Below are 17,881 nucleotides of genomic sequence, written 5' to 3' on the forward strand. Positions count from 1 at the left end.
CGATCTTAGCTTACTGCAACCTCCGCCTCCTGAGTTCAAGCGATTCTCATACCTCAGCCTCCCAAGTAGCTGGAATTACAGGTGCATGCCAGGCTAATTTTGTATCTTTAGTAGAGACAGGGTGTCACCATGTTGGCCAGGCTGGTCTCAAACTCCTGATCTCAAGTGATCCACCCGCCTCAGCCTCCCAAAGTGCCGGGATTATAGGCGTGATCCACTGTGCCCAGCCTCTAGAAAGTGACTAATTTTCTTACTTGCCTTTTTTTCCGTTGCTTCAAATCTTTGAAAGTAGTGGCTGTGAATTCATAGTATCAATGGTGTATAAATGAGAGTCCGTCCTGTTGCTTAATGGGAAGAGAAAAGGAAAGCTGGAATCCAAAAATCTTAGTATTCTGATCCCATCCACCTGCTCAAAAATGTTTTTTGTCAGTTTCCTAAGCTTTGTAATAAAATGCCATCACCAAAAGTTTGGTATAAGTATATTTATAGTATATTTATATTGATATTGTTTCTTGTGGTGAAGTTTTCTAAGTTTTAAAATTTTTTAGTTGGGGTTTTTATTAGTTTAGTTCTAGAAAATTACAAATCTTATTCTTACCACCACCTTGAGATTTTTATTTGTGAGCATTATGATTTATTGTTTTTTAATTTTTTCAAAGAGTTGTATTTTAAATATATGTATTATGAGGGTTTACAGTATTCCATTATTTTTATTTTAATTTTAGTATATTCATGAATATAAACAATCTCTTTAAACATTACTTGTTTTGGGGATTGTCTTTTTAATTGCAAAAGACCATTACCAGAAGAAAATTACTTAAAATGGGGTAATAGATTATGATATGTCGTAGAATTCTGATTTTTATACTAGCAATATATAATAAAATATTTAAGAAAAATAAATCTAGCATAACTGAAATCTGAAGTTGCACATATATTCTTATTTAGAACTACCTTTCATTATGGCAGGCAACTTGAATTGCTCTATACTGGAAAATTTAATGTACCACTCAATTACTATTCTTTAGCCCAATTTAAAATAATAGATTGGGAGTAAAGTCTTAATGCAGTGTAACCTTTGGAACATCAGAAATAACCTCTTTTCTTTCCAGAAATCAGTGTACAGTAAGGGCATCAGTTTTATCACACTGTATGAATAGATTTGTATTAGCACTTAGACCTTTTGTTAATTGCATAAGTGTATGGATTTCTTCTGTCTCACCCAACCTAGGCTAAATAATAATGTAAAGATGTGCTGTTATTTTAAAATATATACCTTTTTATTTAAAAGCTTTTTTGATCATCTCGTTCTGATTCTAGCGAAGGACTCAATATTGTAACTTAATATTTTTATGTAATTTCATAATGTGGGTGTTTTGAAAAATTTTGCAATGGTAAATATTGTGATAAAATTTTGGCAATGGAAAGGTCCTTATTCTCACTTTTTTCTTTGACAGTCATACTGTGTATAACCATGAAACTACAGAAAATATTAGGACTTTGCAAAATTGTAAAAGGACTTTATAAAAAGAACGTTATCTTTCCTCTTGATGCCATCTTTTAATGATAGCTGTCAGCCTTTTCACTTATTATAAAAAACAAATTTTCTGTGTGAGGTGAAAATGTTCACTGAAATTAATTTACACACCATCTCAAATTCCTTTTGGAATAGGGGAGGATACAAATAAGCAAATAGTAATAAAACTAATTTGCATACTCTAAATTGTTGGTCTTAATGGTACTGATGGAAGGTTTCCAATTTGTCACAAAGCAGCGACTTTTAAGAAGATAAATTATATTGAAATGTACTTTATTTAAAAATATAATGCCAAAATGCAATATTGGACAAATTTATCCCTATTTCTTTTGTTGACCAAATAATCGACCAGGATTTATGATTTTATAAGCAGACCTTGATGATCTTATCGGTTTGATATATTTTCAGTGTTGTAGATGCTTATACATAAAGAGCAAAAACAGTTTTGATTTGGAATCACAGTACTTAATTGATCTGTTTCTTTTTCTGTATTATCTATGGGTTCTCAAATGGGCTTTGTGGACCACCTGTCTCAGGAATCATCTGTGGTGCTTTTTAAATTAAAACATAGCTATCTGGGCCCCACCACAGAAATACTATTTTGGAGCTGATCCCAGGAACCTGTCTTTTTAATAAGAACCCTGGATGATTTTTATGGGCATTGGGGTTTGGGAACTGCTGCTCTAGAGCAGGGGTCAGCAAACCATTTCTATAAATTGCTAGACACTCAATATTTTTGGCTTTGAGGACCTTACGGTCTTCATTGTAACTATTTCTGCCATTCTAGCACAAAAGCAGCAACAGATCATGGAGAAACAAATAGGTATGGGCAGACAGACTTGCTTCCAGAATTTGTTCGTCTTTGATAGAATCTAGATTCTAGACCATTGGTTTTTGCTCTATGGATATTTTCTAAGATACTCTCTTCAAAATCAGTTTTAATGAGATTTCCTATGTGTTTATCTGAGGAAAATTCATAAATACAGGAATAATTCCTAGATATACATTAGATGAATTAATAGTTGTAAAACATTTTTAATAGTTAAAACCTTTTCTATGTTAATATTAGAGTATGATTAACTTACTTCTAACTATGTAATCTGCTTCTCATATTAGGTTCCTGTTGCTAGAGCAAGTATTCTTTGGCTAATTGGAGAAAACTGTGAACGAGTTCCTAAAATTGCCCCTGATGTTTTGAGGAAGATGGCTAAAAGCTTCACTAGTGAAGATGATCTGGTAAAACTGCAGATATTAAATCTGGGAGCAAAATTGTATTTAACCAACTCCAAACAGGTGAGAGGCAAACGTTAGTCAATCTATCTAATACGTACTTTCCTCTTCACTCTGATCAAACAGCAGAGGGCTGTACCTTCATTAGTCTGACCATTCAACAATTCCCAGGTGCCTGTTTGTTTCACGTTCTATGTTAGATGATACTAGTGCAAAGAGATGACATTCTAGTCTAGTAGGAGAGAAGACATTAAAAAAGGAAATAGTGTGTGGTAATGCTGTAGCAGAAGTATTGACATACAATGGAATTCTAGAGGAATCACTGAAAGTCTGAAGTAGATGCGAGGTCAGAGAAAATTTTATAAAGGATGAAACTCAGTAAGGGCTTGTAAGGAGTGATTTACTGTACAGAAAGAGGAAAGCACAGGGATTAGAGTCAAGAAATAGCTTGGTGTTTCTGGGAAATTTTTTAAAGGTGAGTCCAGAATGGCAGGTGCAATGGTCTGAAAGTTTATATCCCCCAAAGTTCATGTGGTGAAACCTGATCACCCATGTGATGGTATTAGGAGGTAGGGCCTTTGGGAGGTGATTAGGTCATGAGGCTGGAGCCCTTATATATGAACTTTGTGATCTTATTAAAGAGATCCCTGAGAGCTCGCTTGCCGCTTCTGCCATGTGAGGACACAGCCAGAAGGTGCCATCTGCGAATTAGAAAATGGGTGCTCACTAGACACCCGAACTGTGGGTACCTTGATCTTGAATTTCCCAGCCTCCAGAACTGTGAGAAATAAATTTCTATTATTAATTATATTATTAATAGGCTTCCCAGTTTATGGTATTTTCTAAAGTAGTCCAAATGGACAAAGACATTTTGCAGTTTGAACACATGGAGTGGCTTGTATGCTCGAAGTAGTATGGACCTGGTCCTGCAGAGGAAAGGGAGACCACTTTTAATAGTAGTATAATTTACCAGATTTGCAATTTAGAATATTCATTTTTTAAGTCCATTGACTTTTTGAGCAGCTGTTAATAAGAGGGATCATTTTTGCTTCCATGTACGAAATAGGGACTTTTCATATATCTGAATTGCTATTCTCTGTGAGTGGACTTACCTGTTTAGTATAATTGAAAAAAGATTCTTGCTCATTTGCAGCTAGGCTTCTTGGGAAGATTTATGCTCTGTGTCCTATCTATTTTTCTCTAATTTTCACTTTTTCTCTGACTCTTACTTTTGCCTTTGTGATTTTTTTCCTCCACATCCCCTCTCTGTCTTTGTATTTGTCCCCTTCCCCAAAACTCCCTCTGCCTAGATATCTCTCTGACATCCTTCATCCCTTCAGTGCCCCGCCCCTGTACTACAGTCCAGTGTGTTTGTCATTCTCTCCTTTCTCTTCCATCTCTGTTTGTTTCTCTCTTTTTGTATTTGCTGTGTATCTCTCTATATGTGTCTCCCTCTGTCTGCCTTTCCTGCTTCCCCATAGACCACACTTATTTTCTAGTAAGCTAATGTTTGCCTTTCAGAATCCTCAGGTCGATTCCTCAGATTCATTTCTATATGGTTTGGGATTATCTTCATCCCTAATCGTGGTATGAGTTATATTATTACAGCTTTTGCTGATTCATCTATAAGATTTGTAACCAGATAATTGCAAATAATGGAGCATATTTCCATGATTTAGATTTTGTCTTTAAATTTTAAGTCATCTTTAAAAGGAATCAGTTAATCCTTTCCAAGTGTCTGTAGATTTCTTCATACATTGAGATACTTTCTAAAAACTGAGTAAAGAAAGACCTATGTTTGCTGTTGAGTTTCATGTTTCTTGATAAAATAGAGGGATTTTTAGCCTGGAACTCCGTGGTAGTCACTAAATTCCTGTGGTATGGCGAAGGTTTATATAATACCTAGACTATTGGGATTTTTTTCTGTCTTGTTTGGCCACTCTAAATGTATGTAGCTTATGTATTATTGTTAAAGTAATACCAAAATTGAATGTCAGTCAAGACTTAATCAAACTAAGTAAAGCTTCTTTCTTTGGCCCTTTTCTTTGTAACTGTGAATAACCAATAATGAAATGTAGTACTGTTTATTTAGATACTGTAGAGCGTGTTTCATGTCTTTTTATTCAGTGAATTTGAAGACAACTAGTTTGTACTCAGGTATTTTTTTTTTTTTTTTCTTGACCTGTTTTATTAATGGCAGTTTTGGAGCTCAGTTTCTGAAGTGTTTTTTTGTTTTGTTTTTGAGAAAGTTTCCCTCTATCACACAGTCTGGAGTTCAGTGGCGTGATCTTGGCTCACTTCAACCTCCGCCTCCCAGGTTCAAGCAATTCTCATGTCTCAGCCTCCTGAGTAGCTGGGATTACAGGCATGTGTCACCATGCCTGGCTAATTCTGTATTTTTAGTAGAGACGGGTTTTGCCATGTTGGCCAGGCTGATCTCAAACTCCTGACCTCAAGTGATCTGCCCACCTCAGCTTCCCAAAGTGCTGGGATTACAGACGTGATATTTTATATTTTAGAATGATACTTCTAGAAAACTACAATAGGCTTCACCACCCAGTGGTGAAAACACAGTGATTTTTTAAAAATCACAAATTTTTATGTAGCTCATTGTTTTTAAGTGATTGAATATGAAAATAGATTAATAGTGTCTTGAAGAGTTGAACTCTGTTTTTGAATATTTCTCATTTCTCAAGAAGAGGAGATTGAGATAATTAATAACTGAAAATTAGTTGTTTTGTTTTGAAGACAGTCTCCCTCGGTCACCCAGGCTGGAATACAGTGGCGTGATCTTGATTCAGTGCAACCTCTGCCTCCCGGGTTCAAGCAATTCTCCTGCCTCAGCCCCCTGAGTAGCTGGGATTATGGTTGCCTGCCACCACACCTGGCTAATTTTTTTTTTTTTTTTTTGTATTTTTAGTAAAGATGGGGTTTCACCATGTTGGCCAGGCTGGTCTCGAACTCCTGACCTCAAGTGATCCTCCTGCCTCGGCGTCCCAAAGTGCTGGAATTACAGTCGTGAGCCACTGCACCCAGCCTGAAAATTGGTTTTAAAGAACGATTTTAAGCACCATCAACTTGACAGAATTTTTAAAAATTGTGTAATCCATTAGATATAAGACAGACTGAAATAATTGTTTTGACTGAAATATTAAAAATTGTTTTCTCTACTTACTTATTTTAGCCATCTTTAAAAGTAAGATAGGGAGAGTCGGCTACAGTGATGAGGAGCTGATTTGCCATGAAGTCTTGATATTTATTTGTAGATCTGAATTCCCAGTGGCCTAAATACTTCAGTGAACATTTCTATAATTTTTATTGAATTATTTAGGGTTATAGAGAATGTCTAAGTTGATTTTTATAAGACTTAGCATATTGCATTTATTTGTATGTTCGAAGAATAATCAAATAACAAACTTCTTTATCTACCTCAAAATATTTTTGACCTAATATAAAAAATAATTTAAAAATTAGCAGTCTGTTTTCAGTATATCGTAGACTGTCCCTACCGTAGAAAACAGCTGTAAACTCCAGAAAAATACAAGAAACAAATGACTTTCTGAAGACACAGAATAGTAAAGAAAAGCAAGAGAATCTGGAGGGGAATTCATACTTAGAAGAAGGAAATGGCACACAGTTATTTTCCCTGTTTTTATGGCTTTTATCCTGAGGACAGTCTGCAGTTGGCACTGTGCACAGTGGCTAGACCTCCAAAAGGAAATGCAAAGTCCTTCTGGCTTGTGGGAGTAGAGAAGAGAGTTCAGGAAAGCTACAGACATTGGAAACTTAAGGAAAAATAGTAGAAAGGAGAGAGCCAGTGTGGGGTAATCTCAAAATCTGGGAGTAATTGTACGTAAGTTTTCGGCTGGTGTCTGAACTACACTTGTGCAGGGTGGATTCAGAGAAACACAGCTAGGAATTAAAGAACCAAGCTGAAATTTGAGGTGTACCCAAGAGACAGAGTTTGTACCTTGAACCCCAACCAAGTTAATTACCTGCTGAAACAAATGAAAATCCTGTACTCATTCAAATAGTTTAACATAATGTCTAGAGTCTCTAAAATACATAGTATTCTTAATGTCCAAATGTATCTTGTATATCCAAAATTACTCAACATAAGAAGAACCAGGATGGGGAGTTATTATTTAATGAGTACAGAGTTTGGGAAGATGAAAAATTCTAGAGATGGATGGTGGTAGTGGTTGCATATGATAAATAGACTCTCTGGATTCAAACCATGTTGTGCTACTTACTAAATGATTTTGGACAAATCATATAACCTATCCAAGATTTCATTTTCTCATCTGTAAAATGGGAATTATTATAATATAGTCAATTTTGCTATATTGCAACATGTATGCTCCTAAAATCATTGTGCTATACAAAATCACACAATAAAAACCATAGGGATTATTAGAAAAGTGGAGTTAGAGTCGCAACACTCAAAAACTGTATTGATGACATATTTTTTAGAAAGGAACCTAAAAAGAAAACAAGAGTACAATTTTACATGTGTTAAATGGTTAACAAATAAATACTACAATGATACTGCTCTTTATATTTAAAAAGACTTGAGGTTTGCTTATGGAATAAAGATTATACTTGCTAAGTGGTAGAAAGAGGGTTAATCTGAAATTGGATGGAAAGTTGTACCTCCTAAAGAGCATGAATATGGCACATAACACTTGTAGATGTTAACCTCTGAAGTACTTGTTTGAAGTATGTATGTTTTGTGTATTCCTACACGTCTCTGTTTAGCTGGGTGCATTTTTATGGCTTCACCTAGTGTTTCTTGCAGAAGAAATCACCACAAAATTCATGTTATGCCCAAATTGTTCCCTAATATGCCAACTGAGTTGGAACAAATGCACATTTTCAAAACAAGCATTAGAGCAGAACTGACTGTACCTACCTCACAAAGTTATTATGAGGATAACATGAAACAGTTCATGTAAAATGTTTAGATTTCCTTGCACATAATAGTGCCTAGTTCATTTTAGTTATCCTTCTTTTGTAACCCTCGCAAGTAACTGCTGTATTCTTCTTAGGGAATATGATGATTTACAGTAAAGAAACTAGTTACTGAGAAAAACTGTATTCTTATTAGGATAAAACCACTGATTTCGGTTTATCCTACTGAGATTTTCTAAGTAAGATGCTGAAATCTCCCCGCCCCTCTTTTTTTTTTTTTTTTTTTTAGTTTGTGAAGGAAAAAATGGTTAGAAATAAATATAAATAAATATAAAGAGTAGAAAACACTGAGAAATTACTCCTCACAGAGGAGTAATTTCACTTTTATGTGGGGAAAAAGTTGAAGGACTGAAACCAGTTGAAGTTGCTGAAATCTAGAGCTGTTAAGGCAGTATAAAGATTTAGCATGACTTCATTGAAATAGTCTACCGAAGTTTGAGGAAGAAAGGTAGGATTTAATTAAACTGATTAATAACAATTTAAAAGTTAATGAATAAAAGATGCTTTTGTTTTTAAACTCTATCTAATAGTGTGTCATCTTTGAAATGCAGTGATAAGTGCCATAAGTTAATGTTTTTCTTAGCTCATTTTTATTTTTGGTTAGGAAATATTGCAAACCTATGGAAAAGTACCTAATAGCATAAATACATATGTGTATATCTACCACTAGGATTAAGTTGATATTCACATTTGCCTTGATTGATTGATTGATTGTAAGATGTATAGAACTAGAACCTCAAGCTTCTGTTCATACCTTCCTTTCTTCCCCGTTGGTAACCACTGCCACCTTGTTGGTATGTTTCATTCAATCATCCATGTTTTACATTTTTATTATATGAATATGTATCCATAAGCAATGTATAATTGTTTTTGTGGGTTTTCAAATTTTACGTAAGTAGATATTCTACTTTATGTATACATTTGCAACTTTTTTTGCTTAATATCATGTTTTCGAAATATGGATATATGTAGATATAATTTAATTACTATCTCAGTCTGTCAGACAATTAAGTTTCTACTTTTCTGCTATTAAAAAAAGAAAGTGCTTCCTTGAGTTATTTTTTATTCTTAGTGAGAGATTTTGTAAATCACACTAATGTTTTAGGGATTCCTCCTAAAGTTAAAAGCAGATTCTCTTTTGCCCTGTGATTCAGGTCTTTAGAGAAATCTTCTTCCCCCAAAGCCTCTTTAATGTGATTTAGCAAAAGGAGACTTGGACACTCTGCAGTGACACCTCTGCCCTTTCTTTGATATGTTTTCTTGGCATTGAAAAACTCAAGTAAATATAACATAGAAAGGAAGACCTTACAGAAAACTTTTCAAGTTGACAAAAAAGTGGATACTATTAAATTCAGAAATTCCATCCCAATTCACATAAAGAATCCTGTTTAGTCATGAAATTAAGAAACTTATTAGGGCCGGGCCTGTAATCCCAGCACTTTGGGAGGCCAAGATGGGCAGATCATCTGAGGTCAGGAGTTTGAGACCAGCCTGACCAACGTGGTGAAACCCCATCTCTACTAAAAATACAAAAAAAATAGCCAAAGCATGGTGGCACATGCCTGTAATCCTAGCTACTTGGGAGGCTGAGGCAGAAGAATTACTTGAACCTGGTAGGCAGAGGTTGCAGTGAGCCCAGATTGCAGCATGGCACTTCAGCCTGGGCAACCAGAGCTAAACTCCGTCTCAAAAAAAGAGAAAAAAGGAAACTTGGTTAGATGGAACAACGGTACTGCTTTAGGTTTGCCTCTGATATAAGTTAAGAATTCCATGTAGAGTTTACTTCATTTACCAAACACATTTGTTGGTATCATCCCACTAAAAAATAACAACAGTTTAGAACCAATATAAATCTTTACTATGCCAAATGCAGACGTCTGTGTCCTTTTTGTATAATAGTAAAGATATTATTAGAACTATAGTATTAACAGTAAAATATATGTTAAGACTATATTTTAAGAGACCTTTTTAGTTATTTGTATTGACTTACAATCTATTAGAAGAAAGTTATTTTTTGAATAAATATTTACCAGTTTATTGTCAGAGTATTTTAAATAATGAATTTCTTTTTTTTTTTTTTTTTTTTGAGACTGAGTCTCGCTCTGTTGCCCAGGCTGGAGTGCAGTGGCGCAGTCTCAGCCCAGTGCAAGCTCCGCCTCCCGGATTCACGCCATTCTCCTGCCTCAGCCTCCTAAGTAGCTGGGACTACAGGCGCCGGGCATGGCCACCATGCCCGGCTAATTTTTTCTATTTTTAGTAGTGATGGGGTTTCACCGTGTAATAATGAATTTCTTAATTTTTAGGTAACAGTCCCTCAAATTCATTTTTCCTGTGTCACATTGACTTAGAGTCAATCTGAAGAAAATGTAATTGATATAATTTGTATCTGGATAGCATTAGCCATTAGTTGGTACCAATAATGGTTCCTTAAATCTAAGCAGGAAAATTAGTCTGAAAACAAAATTTAATAAATAGCTGTATATATGATACTGAATATTTTTGTTGATAGTACATTATATTGTCTTTGCTTATCTTGTGTAATTTATGAATACAACAAATTTGAAAGTACTATTTAATTAATGTCCCATCTGGTTTTGGATTGAGCCTCTAAGTGATATTAAAATGTCATGATTGTTTACTTAAATGTTGTCTATTTTCTTCCTACCAGTTTCCCTGGACAGATCTAATTTATGCCTGTTGTCTCCATGCCATCTAGTTTAGGATTTGTCCCAAATTTTTAATGAAGTAATATCACTAATATTTGCATTAAAATAGCACAGTTAATTTGTAGACCTCCGCTTTGAAGTCTTCTAGTTTCTGCCATAATTTTGTCTAGTGGCATGTTAAGACACAAGTGCAGTGAACAGAGATTTCTTTTTAATACATGAGCCATTTACATCTGAAAGACTATATCTTTTTCCCACTCTTTCTAGATGTAACATAACTAACTTCTTCCTTTTAGAACAGCATGCAGGGTTTCTGCTGATAAGTGAAGTATACTCTGACAAAGCAGGTGGGAAAAGCTGTCTTTTGCTTTGCTGCAGGTGGGGAGATGAGTATTTAACAATGCTTCATTTGCTAGCAACTTGATATACCAGCAAGTGTTGCCATGGCCTATGAGATGCATGAAGCTCTGGGCTGCCAGTGGGTAAAATTAAAGGAAAACATGGAAAGTTAGAGGTTGGTTATAGGTGAAATATGTGCAGGAGTGAAGACTGAATAGTTCTGCCCTAGCTCATTAAAGGGAGTGGTGAAAGCACTCTTGCTACAGTAGTTTTGTCATTTATTGTATAGTGTAGGTCTAAAGCTTATTTTATTATTTGGCAGTTCTTTTTTTAACTTGTTATAAAATCATCAGCAATACATTTTTAAAAATGGAAGTGTACATTTAACAAAGAATGAAGTGCTAAATTTCCACTTAGTACTTAACATGCATAAAATATTAGTCGACATTTACCAACCACCATGAGAGTGCTAGGGATCTCATTGACCACACAACAACCAGAAGACACAACAATCTGCTACAAAGGATCAACATCCATTTAAAAAGCTAGTAGTTATTTTAAGATTATGCATTAAGATAATTTAATACGTACAGGTGCAGAAGATGTTTATATAATTCTGTGTGAAACATGACCTCATTTAGATCAAATAACTTTTTGAAAATTAGTTTTTTACTTTTATTCTGTTTTCTTATGCACATATGAAAAATGAAACAATAGCTGTTAATGTGTTGGCTGCATTAGTGGAAAAAAGGCCCAGCACTGCTGGTTTCCAAATGGAAAATCAGTTAATTCCAAAAATAGACTTTTTCATTCAATGCATTTGTATATTTGTTTGGTCAGGGCTGCAAATGGGAACAAAGTAAAGCTTTTGGAGGTTTATTCTGTCAAAAATATTGCAAATGCTGTTGTAAATTAAAAAGCTCAACATTGAAGATAAAATTGTTTTTGATGAAAGGATGTTGTCATGGTAAAAATCAATGTTCTTATTAAATTAAGAAAACTATGGAAGAGAAATGTTTTGGGAATTGGTTGTTGTGCATGCAAACAAACTCTGCTTATTCAGTCAGTTGAAATAAAACCGTAGTTGTCAAATTTACTGATAGTATACACAGTTTGACCGAACTATAAAATTCTTGTGATGAAACTGATGTTGAAGAACCATTCTATAGCATAACAATACACACTGTCTTTAATACATATTAGCAACAGATTTTTGGATCTATTGTTTTGTGAAGAACCGCTTTGTAAATTAAGTTTATTATATTGGCTTAACATTTTTTATTGATAATTGTGTCTTTTGTATATTGTTTAAGTTTTGGTTCACAAATTGTTTGGATTATTTAAAATGTCACTAGAAAATGCCAAAAAATTTTACCTTTTGAAAAATTTTAGCAAATAGCAATTATTAGAAACAAATCTTGCAAACAGAAAGACTTTGAAAGTTTTCCCTGTATAGGCAAGGGAAGAAATGAATAGGTTAAATGGTGAGAGCTCAAGATTTAATCAAGAGATTGTCATTTACACTATCTCATCTATCGTAAAGACTCTTTAGATGGAGCGCCTTTTTTTAATTAGAGAAATTTATATTGTGTAGAATGAAATGAAATTGAGAAGGCAGTTGGTTTTGTAGTATCTAAATTGATGAAATATTTTTAAAAGGATAAATAAAATAATTATTTGAAATTTTGTCAATATTTTAAAAACTTTTCGTTGACTACATGGGTGAAAAGTTAAATATTTGGGTTTGAAATATTTACAGTTTTTAACATAAGGATTGGGACTATTCTTGATTTAGTAGAATTTTCCCTCAGATTACATGGTTGTCCAGAAATACTGTAAAGAGGGTATTTTTTCCATTAAAAATATGGTCTACAGAGAAGAGTAAGTTCAAAATGTCAACAATTTTATAATTACTCACTGCAGAATTTAATTTTGAAAAAGATTGCAATTTAAAAAAAAAAAAAAACTTAGGCCATATAAAAATGTATTCTCCAGAGAAATATCAATGCCTTGTTACTAGACACATACACTGAAGAAACTGATTAATGTATGTACATGTGTGGTGAATAATTATTCTGCTTATGATTTTAGTGTATCATTGTACACAAATATGTTTTTTGTCTTTTAGAAAGAATGTTATTTTTGAAAATACATTTTAATTAAACTTATAAGCTTACAATATACATTTTAAAGTCAATAAAAATTTTTTAATTATATAATTTTCATTACTTTAAATGCCCTACCTAATTTTCAAAATTGTTAGCATATTGAAAATGTTTAATTTCCTAAAAATTAATTTTGGGGATAAGAAGTATAAGCCAAATGTATCATTCTGCTAGCTCAGAAAAACATTGCAGTTAAGAGACTCTTTGATTTGTTTTAGTTGCAGATTTAAAATCTCAGCACTCGAATGGACTTTATCGTTAACCAAGTTGTAAATTCTAACTCCACATTTGAGAAAACTAATGATTAAGTGGATTTCCCAGGTTTTTCCAGCAAGTTAATTACACAGTTTAGTGTACCACATTTTCTTTTAAGCTGGTTCTGAATTGTATTCCTCAGTTGGTGAATATTTTGCTAATTGTCTTTAAAAAATGAATCATAGAAATTTTCTTATCTGTACTTGAACCAACATGGTCTAGCAATTAGTGAATAGCAATTGTTGGTACCCAAATTCAGAATAGCTCTATTAACATTTTCACTTGTATTTTTTATAATTCTACTTTAATAAAACTAGGTTAATCCCTTTTAAATACCCTGCTACTGAAATAAGGTTGCTTTCTATCAAATCAATTATCTTAAGCAATTATCATAAAAGAGTTTACCACACCATTTCTGTACTTTGACTTATTGTTCTAGAATTGTCTTTAGTCTGCCTAACTTGATTGATTTTATTTTTTATCTGCTTCTAATGTGCTTAAAATCTTCCAATCTAATGTAAATGATTTAGTGTTTCTCAGTTTATTTTTCCCATGTATTATGAATTCTATTTGGCTTATAGTTAAAATTGTACACATGTAGCCTCGTTAAAACTATGCTTTTTCAATAAAACAACTGTAGTTTAAAATACAAACCTATTTTGTTAACATTTCAACTTTGGTTTAATTATTATTAAAATTATTTCAATATATGTTAATGTAGTACATTCAAAAATTGACTTAGGAAGTCTTATTATGGTGTAAAAGCTACTATAATAAGTTGTTCCCTTACATAAATAAATAAATGACCAATATTACTAGAGGCTATAAGCAGCATGGGGGAAAAATGGAAGAAGTCTTTTATCCTACTTTTTAGAGGGCATCAGCAGCTTGCTTTTATGAAAAAGTAACAGCTAAATGCACTGCAAATAATTTGCAGTAATCCAGTTCAGTGATTCATGTGTCTGCTTTAATGGGTCATAATTCAGGGTAAAGTAACTGAGTGCAGTCAGAGTGCAGACACTGCTTATGCCAGGGACAGTATCTCTTCATAAAACACACCTCAGGAGAAGCAGTTTGCCAGCCCCCTAATACTCTCTGATGTTTTGATGTCCTGCATATTTTTCCGATTAAGTTTTGAGTGCCATGTTTTTAGTTGTATTTCCACATTCATTATTCTCACGTAGACCCTTCAGCGGGTTTGCCATATATGATTATTTTTTTAATGATGCCTTTCTTTCCACTTCAGCAGTTTAATAATCTAGCACATGGCTGCTTCTCAATACTCAGCATTCACCTACCCAGTACAGAAGAGGACGTGTGCTTTGGCTTCAAAATTCCATTTGCAGCATTAGAAATGCATATTCCCTACGGAACAACATTTGTTTGACATAACCATTCATTTTTATTACCTCTTTAAATATGTTTATCCAGAGTTATCAATAATCATAAATAACTGTATTCTCATCTTGATCTGTTTTTTTCCAACAGACAAAATTGCTTACCCAGTACATATTAAATCTCGGCAAGTATGATCAAAACTACGACATCAGAGACCGTACAAGATTTATTAGGCAGCTTATTGTTCCGAATGAAAAGAGTGGAGCTTTAAGTAAATATGCCAAAAAAATATTCCTAGCACAAAAGCCTGCACCACTGCTTGAGTCTCCTTTTAAAGGTATTATCAGAATATAACTACAAAATATATGTTATCTAAAAAATTATGACAGGATGTCACCATTTCTAATGTGCTTAAAATTTATCTCTTAGGAAATATAGATGATTCACATATATAAATATATAAAAACAATGTGCTTTTTACTCATCTGTTCTCAAAAGCAAGTTTTATATTAAAGTTTATATTTTTGTAGACCTTATTTACCTAAATAATTTTAAGTATTCTGACTTTATTCTAACATTTAAACAAGGCAATAGATGAAAACCATGTTATTCTTATAAACAATGACTTCATTTATCTTTTAAATAGTTTTATAAGAAATATTATTCCTTTTAATAGTTATTAAGTAAATATTCTGTGTACACTAATATCAGTTTTGCTAGGAGGAATTATTTTATTAAAAATATCTCTTTATATTTAAACTGGTTTTTCAAAGAGGGAAGTTGACTTATGTGTCCCAGCTTTTTAAAAGGGCTAATTAAGTATTTTACCACCTTACAAGTAGCCATTCCACTTGGAATCAAATAATTATATACCTTGGTTTTCATATTGTTTCTTATTTAATGTTGTCAAGCGATAAAAGGCAATTCAGTTTTGTAGAAAAACTATTAAAATTCTGGATGTGTTTGTGCCAAGACATGTATATGGATTGTTTAACTGTGCTGTCATTCTTAATATTCACAGTAAAGTAATTTTTAGAGAAGCTACATTTCAGAGCAACACCTCTAAACACACTGACTGATTAGCTTTTTTATTGACCATTATGGGGGAGATTATTGTAATCTATGGACTGAAATCAGTTTTTTGACCTATGAAGAGCTTCCTGGTTTATATTTATTCCTTGACATTTGAGGTAATATGCCAATTACCTTGAGCTCTGATTATGATTGTTCTCTGTTACATACAGCTCATATTGTTTATTTTATATTTTTCCCTATTTTTAATAGATAGAGATCATTTCCAGCTTGGCACCTTATCTCATACTCTCAACATTAAAGCTACTGGGTACCTGGAATTATCTAATTGGCCAGAGGTGGCGCCCGACCCATCAGTTCGAAATGTAGAAGTAATAGAGTTGGTAAGTGGACCTTTCTGATATTAATTTTGTTAAAGCAGTGGAAGACTCTGGGATAACTATTGTTTTCTATAAAAGCTTTTTTGGAGAGTTGAAAATTGTTCTAGTATTTCTAAATGTAATATTTTAGATATACCTTACCTTTATAGCAACTAAATATTATAGTATTCCTATGCCACTGTACATGTACTGTTCCTTTTCTTCAAGGAAATAGAGAACTGAATTCTCTGCATCAATACCACCCACATTTGTGCTATTGCGTTTGTAGCTGCGTAGATGCAATTTTTAAGGTATTTAGTTTCATTAGATCAAGTTTTTTCTACTTTGTTTAGATATTTGTAAGCTTCCTGACAATATCTTTCTGAATAATTTTTGCTGTTCTCTTTCAGAAAAAACCACACAAAGTGTTCTTCTAGATTTTCTGACGAACCATTTTTAAGTGAAGCCTGAACATAAATAGGGAGCATTGTGTACCAAAAATGTCCTTTGACAAGGTCACAAAGTGAATAATATGGTGCTTTCTCATTAAAAAATTGCTATATAAATACTCTTCTTATCAATCTTTAAAAAAAATGCTGGCCATTGAGATAAAATAATTAACATTCTTTTCTAATATTATCTGTTTCTTTTTCATACAAACAAGAAAAATAAGAAGAGAGGCCTTCTAGTTGTATGTAGCAATTATGCAAAATATATTTAATACTTTAAAATGTGGAGTTAACAAAAAAAGCAGTTAAGAATTATATTCTGGATACTTTTGTGGTGGAAAAGATACATTGAATTAGGATTCAGATAACTGGAGTTCTTTACTAATTCCTGTGGGAAAGTGAGTTAACCTCCTTGCTCTTAACTTTTCTGTATACAGTGGAAGAAAACCTTTATTACTTTAATAAATAGAATTTCTATAATGATCATGGCCATGTAATTTGATTCCTCTGAGAAATAATGTTTCTCTTAACCACTCCAACTTATCCTGGCTTTGAAGCATGGCCAGAATTAATAATAGCACCATTTAGGAACCTGACTGTGTATGGTGATAATGTTTTACAAAAACTATCTTGTTTAAACCTAATTCTGATCGGAAGTGATGGTTATTGTTATTCCCACTTTGCAGACAAGGAAGCCAAGTCTTAGAGAACTTAAGTAAATTGCCTAAGTTCACATGGCTAGTAAGTGATAGAACCATATTCCAACCCAGGTCCGAGTTCATTGTCCATGCTGTTACTGTATTTTATTATGTAATATGATATAAACCTGAGCTTGTTTGCAAATCTGTATTATCCTTAGTACTTAGCACCGTTATTTTTATGTTGTGACAAATGATCTGCACTTAGAGACGGCCAAAAATTTGTAACAGTAGAAATATGTAAAAATATGAGAAGCAATTACATGTCTATCCCTCCTTGCAGCTAAGTTTGTTGATTTTTCACTGAAATCTGCATACTCTTAAGTACTCTTCAAAAGAGTTGCCTTATTTATGCAATTATTTTAAAATTTTTATTTTTATTTTATTTTATTTATTTTTTTTTTTTTGAGACAGTCTTGCTCTGTCACCCAGGCTGGAGTGCAGGGGCCTGATCTTGGCTCACTGTGACGTCCACCTCCTGGGTTCAAGTGATTCTCCTGCCTTAGCTTCCCAAGTAGCTGAGATTACAAGCACATGCCACCATGCTTGGCTAATTTTTGTATATTTAGTAGAGATGGGGTTTCGCCATGTTGGCCAGGCTGGTCTCAAACTCCTGACCTCAAATGATCTGCCCACCTCAGCTTACCAAAGTGCTGGGATTACAGGTGTGAGCCTCCGTGCCCAGCCTAATTGTGCAACTTTTTATCAGATATTAGAATATAAAGAGAGTGTTGTTATGGTTCTTCCTACGGACATACTTTCTTTCCTAATTCCTTATTAAGCTTGTTTGTTGTTTTTATGGTTCTTTTTTTTCTTTTTCATTATGGGGTACATGATGTTTT

General features: G+C 33.4%; 1 protein-coding gene across 5 annotated transcripts in view; it reads left to right on the forward strand.

The window, feature by feature from the left end:
* The window catches only part of LOC105475102 (adaptor related protein complex 3 subunit beta 1), a 300,089-nt gene that overhangs the window by 163,823 nt on the left and 118,385 nt on the right, over window positions 1-17,881 (forward strand). For all 5 annotated transcript variants that reach the window (XR_011624903.1, XM_071098787.1, XM_071098786.1 and 2 more), the window contains exons 15-17: window positions 2,654-2,830; window positions 14,652-14,838; window positions 15,786-15,916. Coding sequence is in view for 4 of the 5 variants with exons in the window: in XM_071098787.1 (XP_070954888.1) it covers window positions 2,654-2,830; window positions 14,652-14,838; window positions 15,786-15,916 (495 nt within the window). In the remaining variant the exon portion in view is untranslated. The remainder of the gene's footprint in view (window positions 1-2,653; window positions 2,831-14,651; window positions 14,839-15,785; window positions 15,917-17,881) is intronic.

The sequence above is a fragment of the Macaca nemestrina genome, chromosome 6, assembly GCF_043159975.1.
Source record: "Macaca nemestrina isolate mMacNem1 chromosome 6, mMacNem.hap1, whole genome shotgun sequence".
Taxonomy (NCBI): Eukaryota; Metazoa; Chordata; class Mammalia; order Primates; family Cercopithecidae; genus Macaca; species Macaca nemestrina.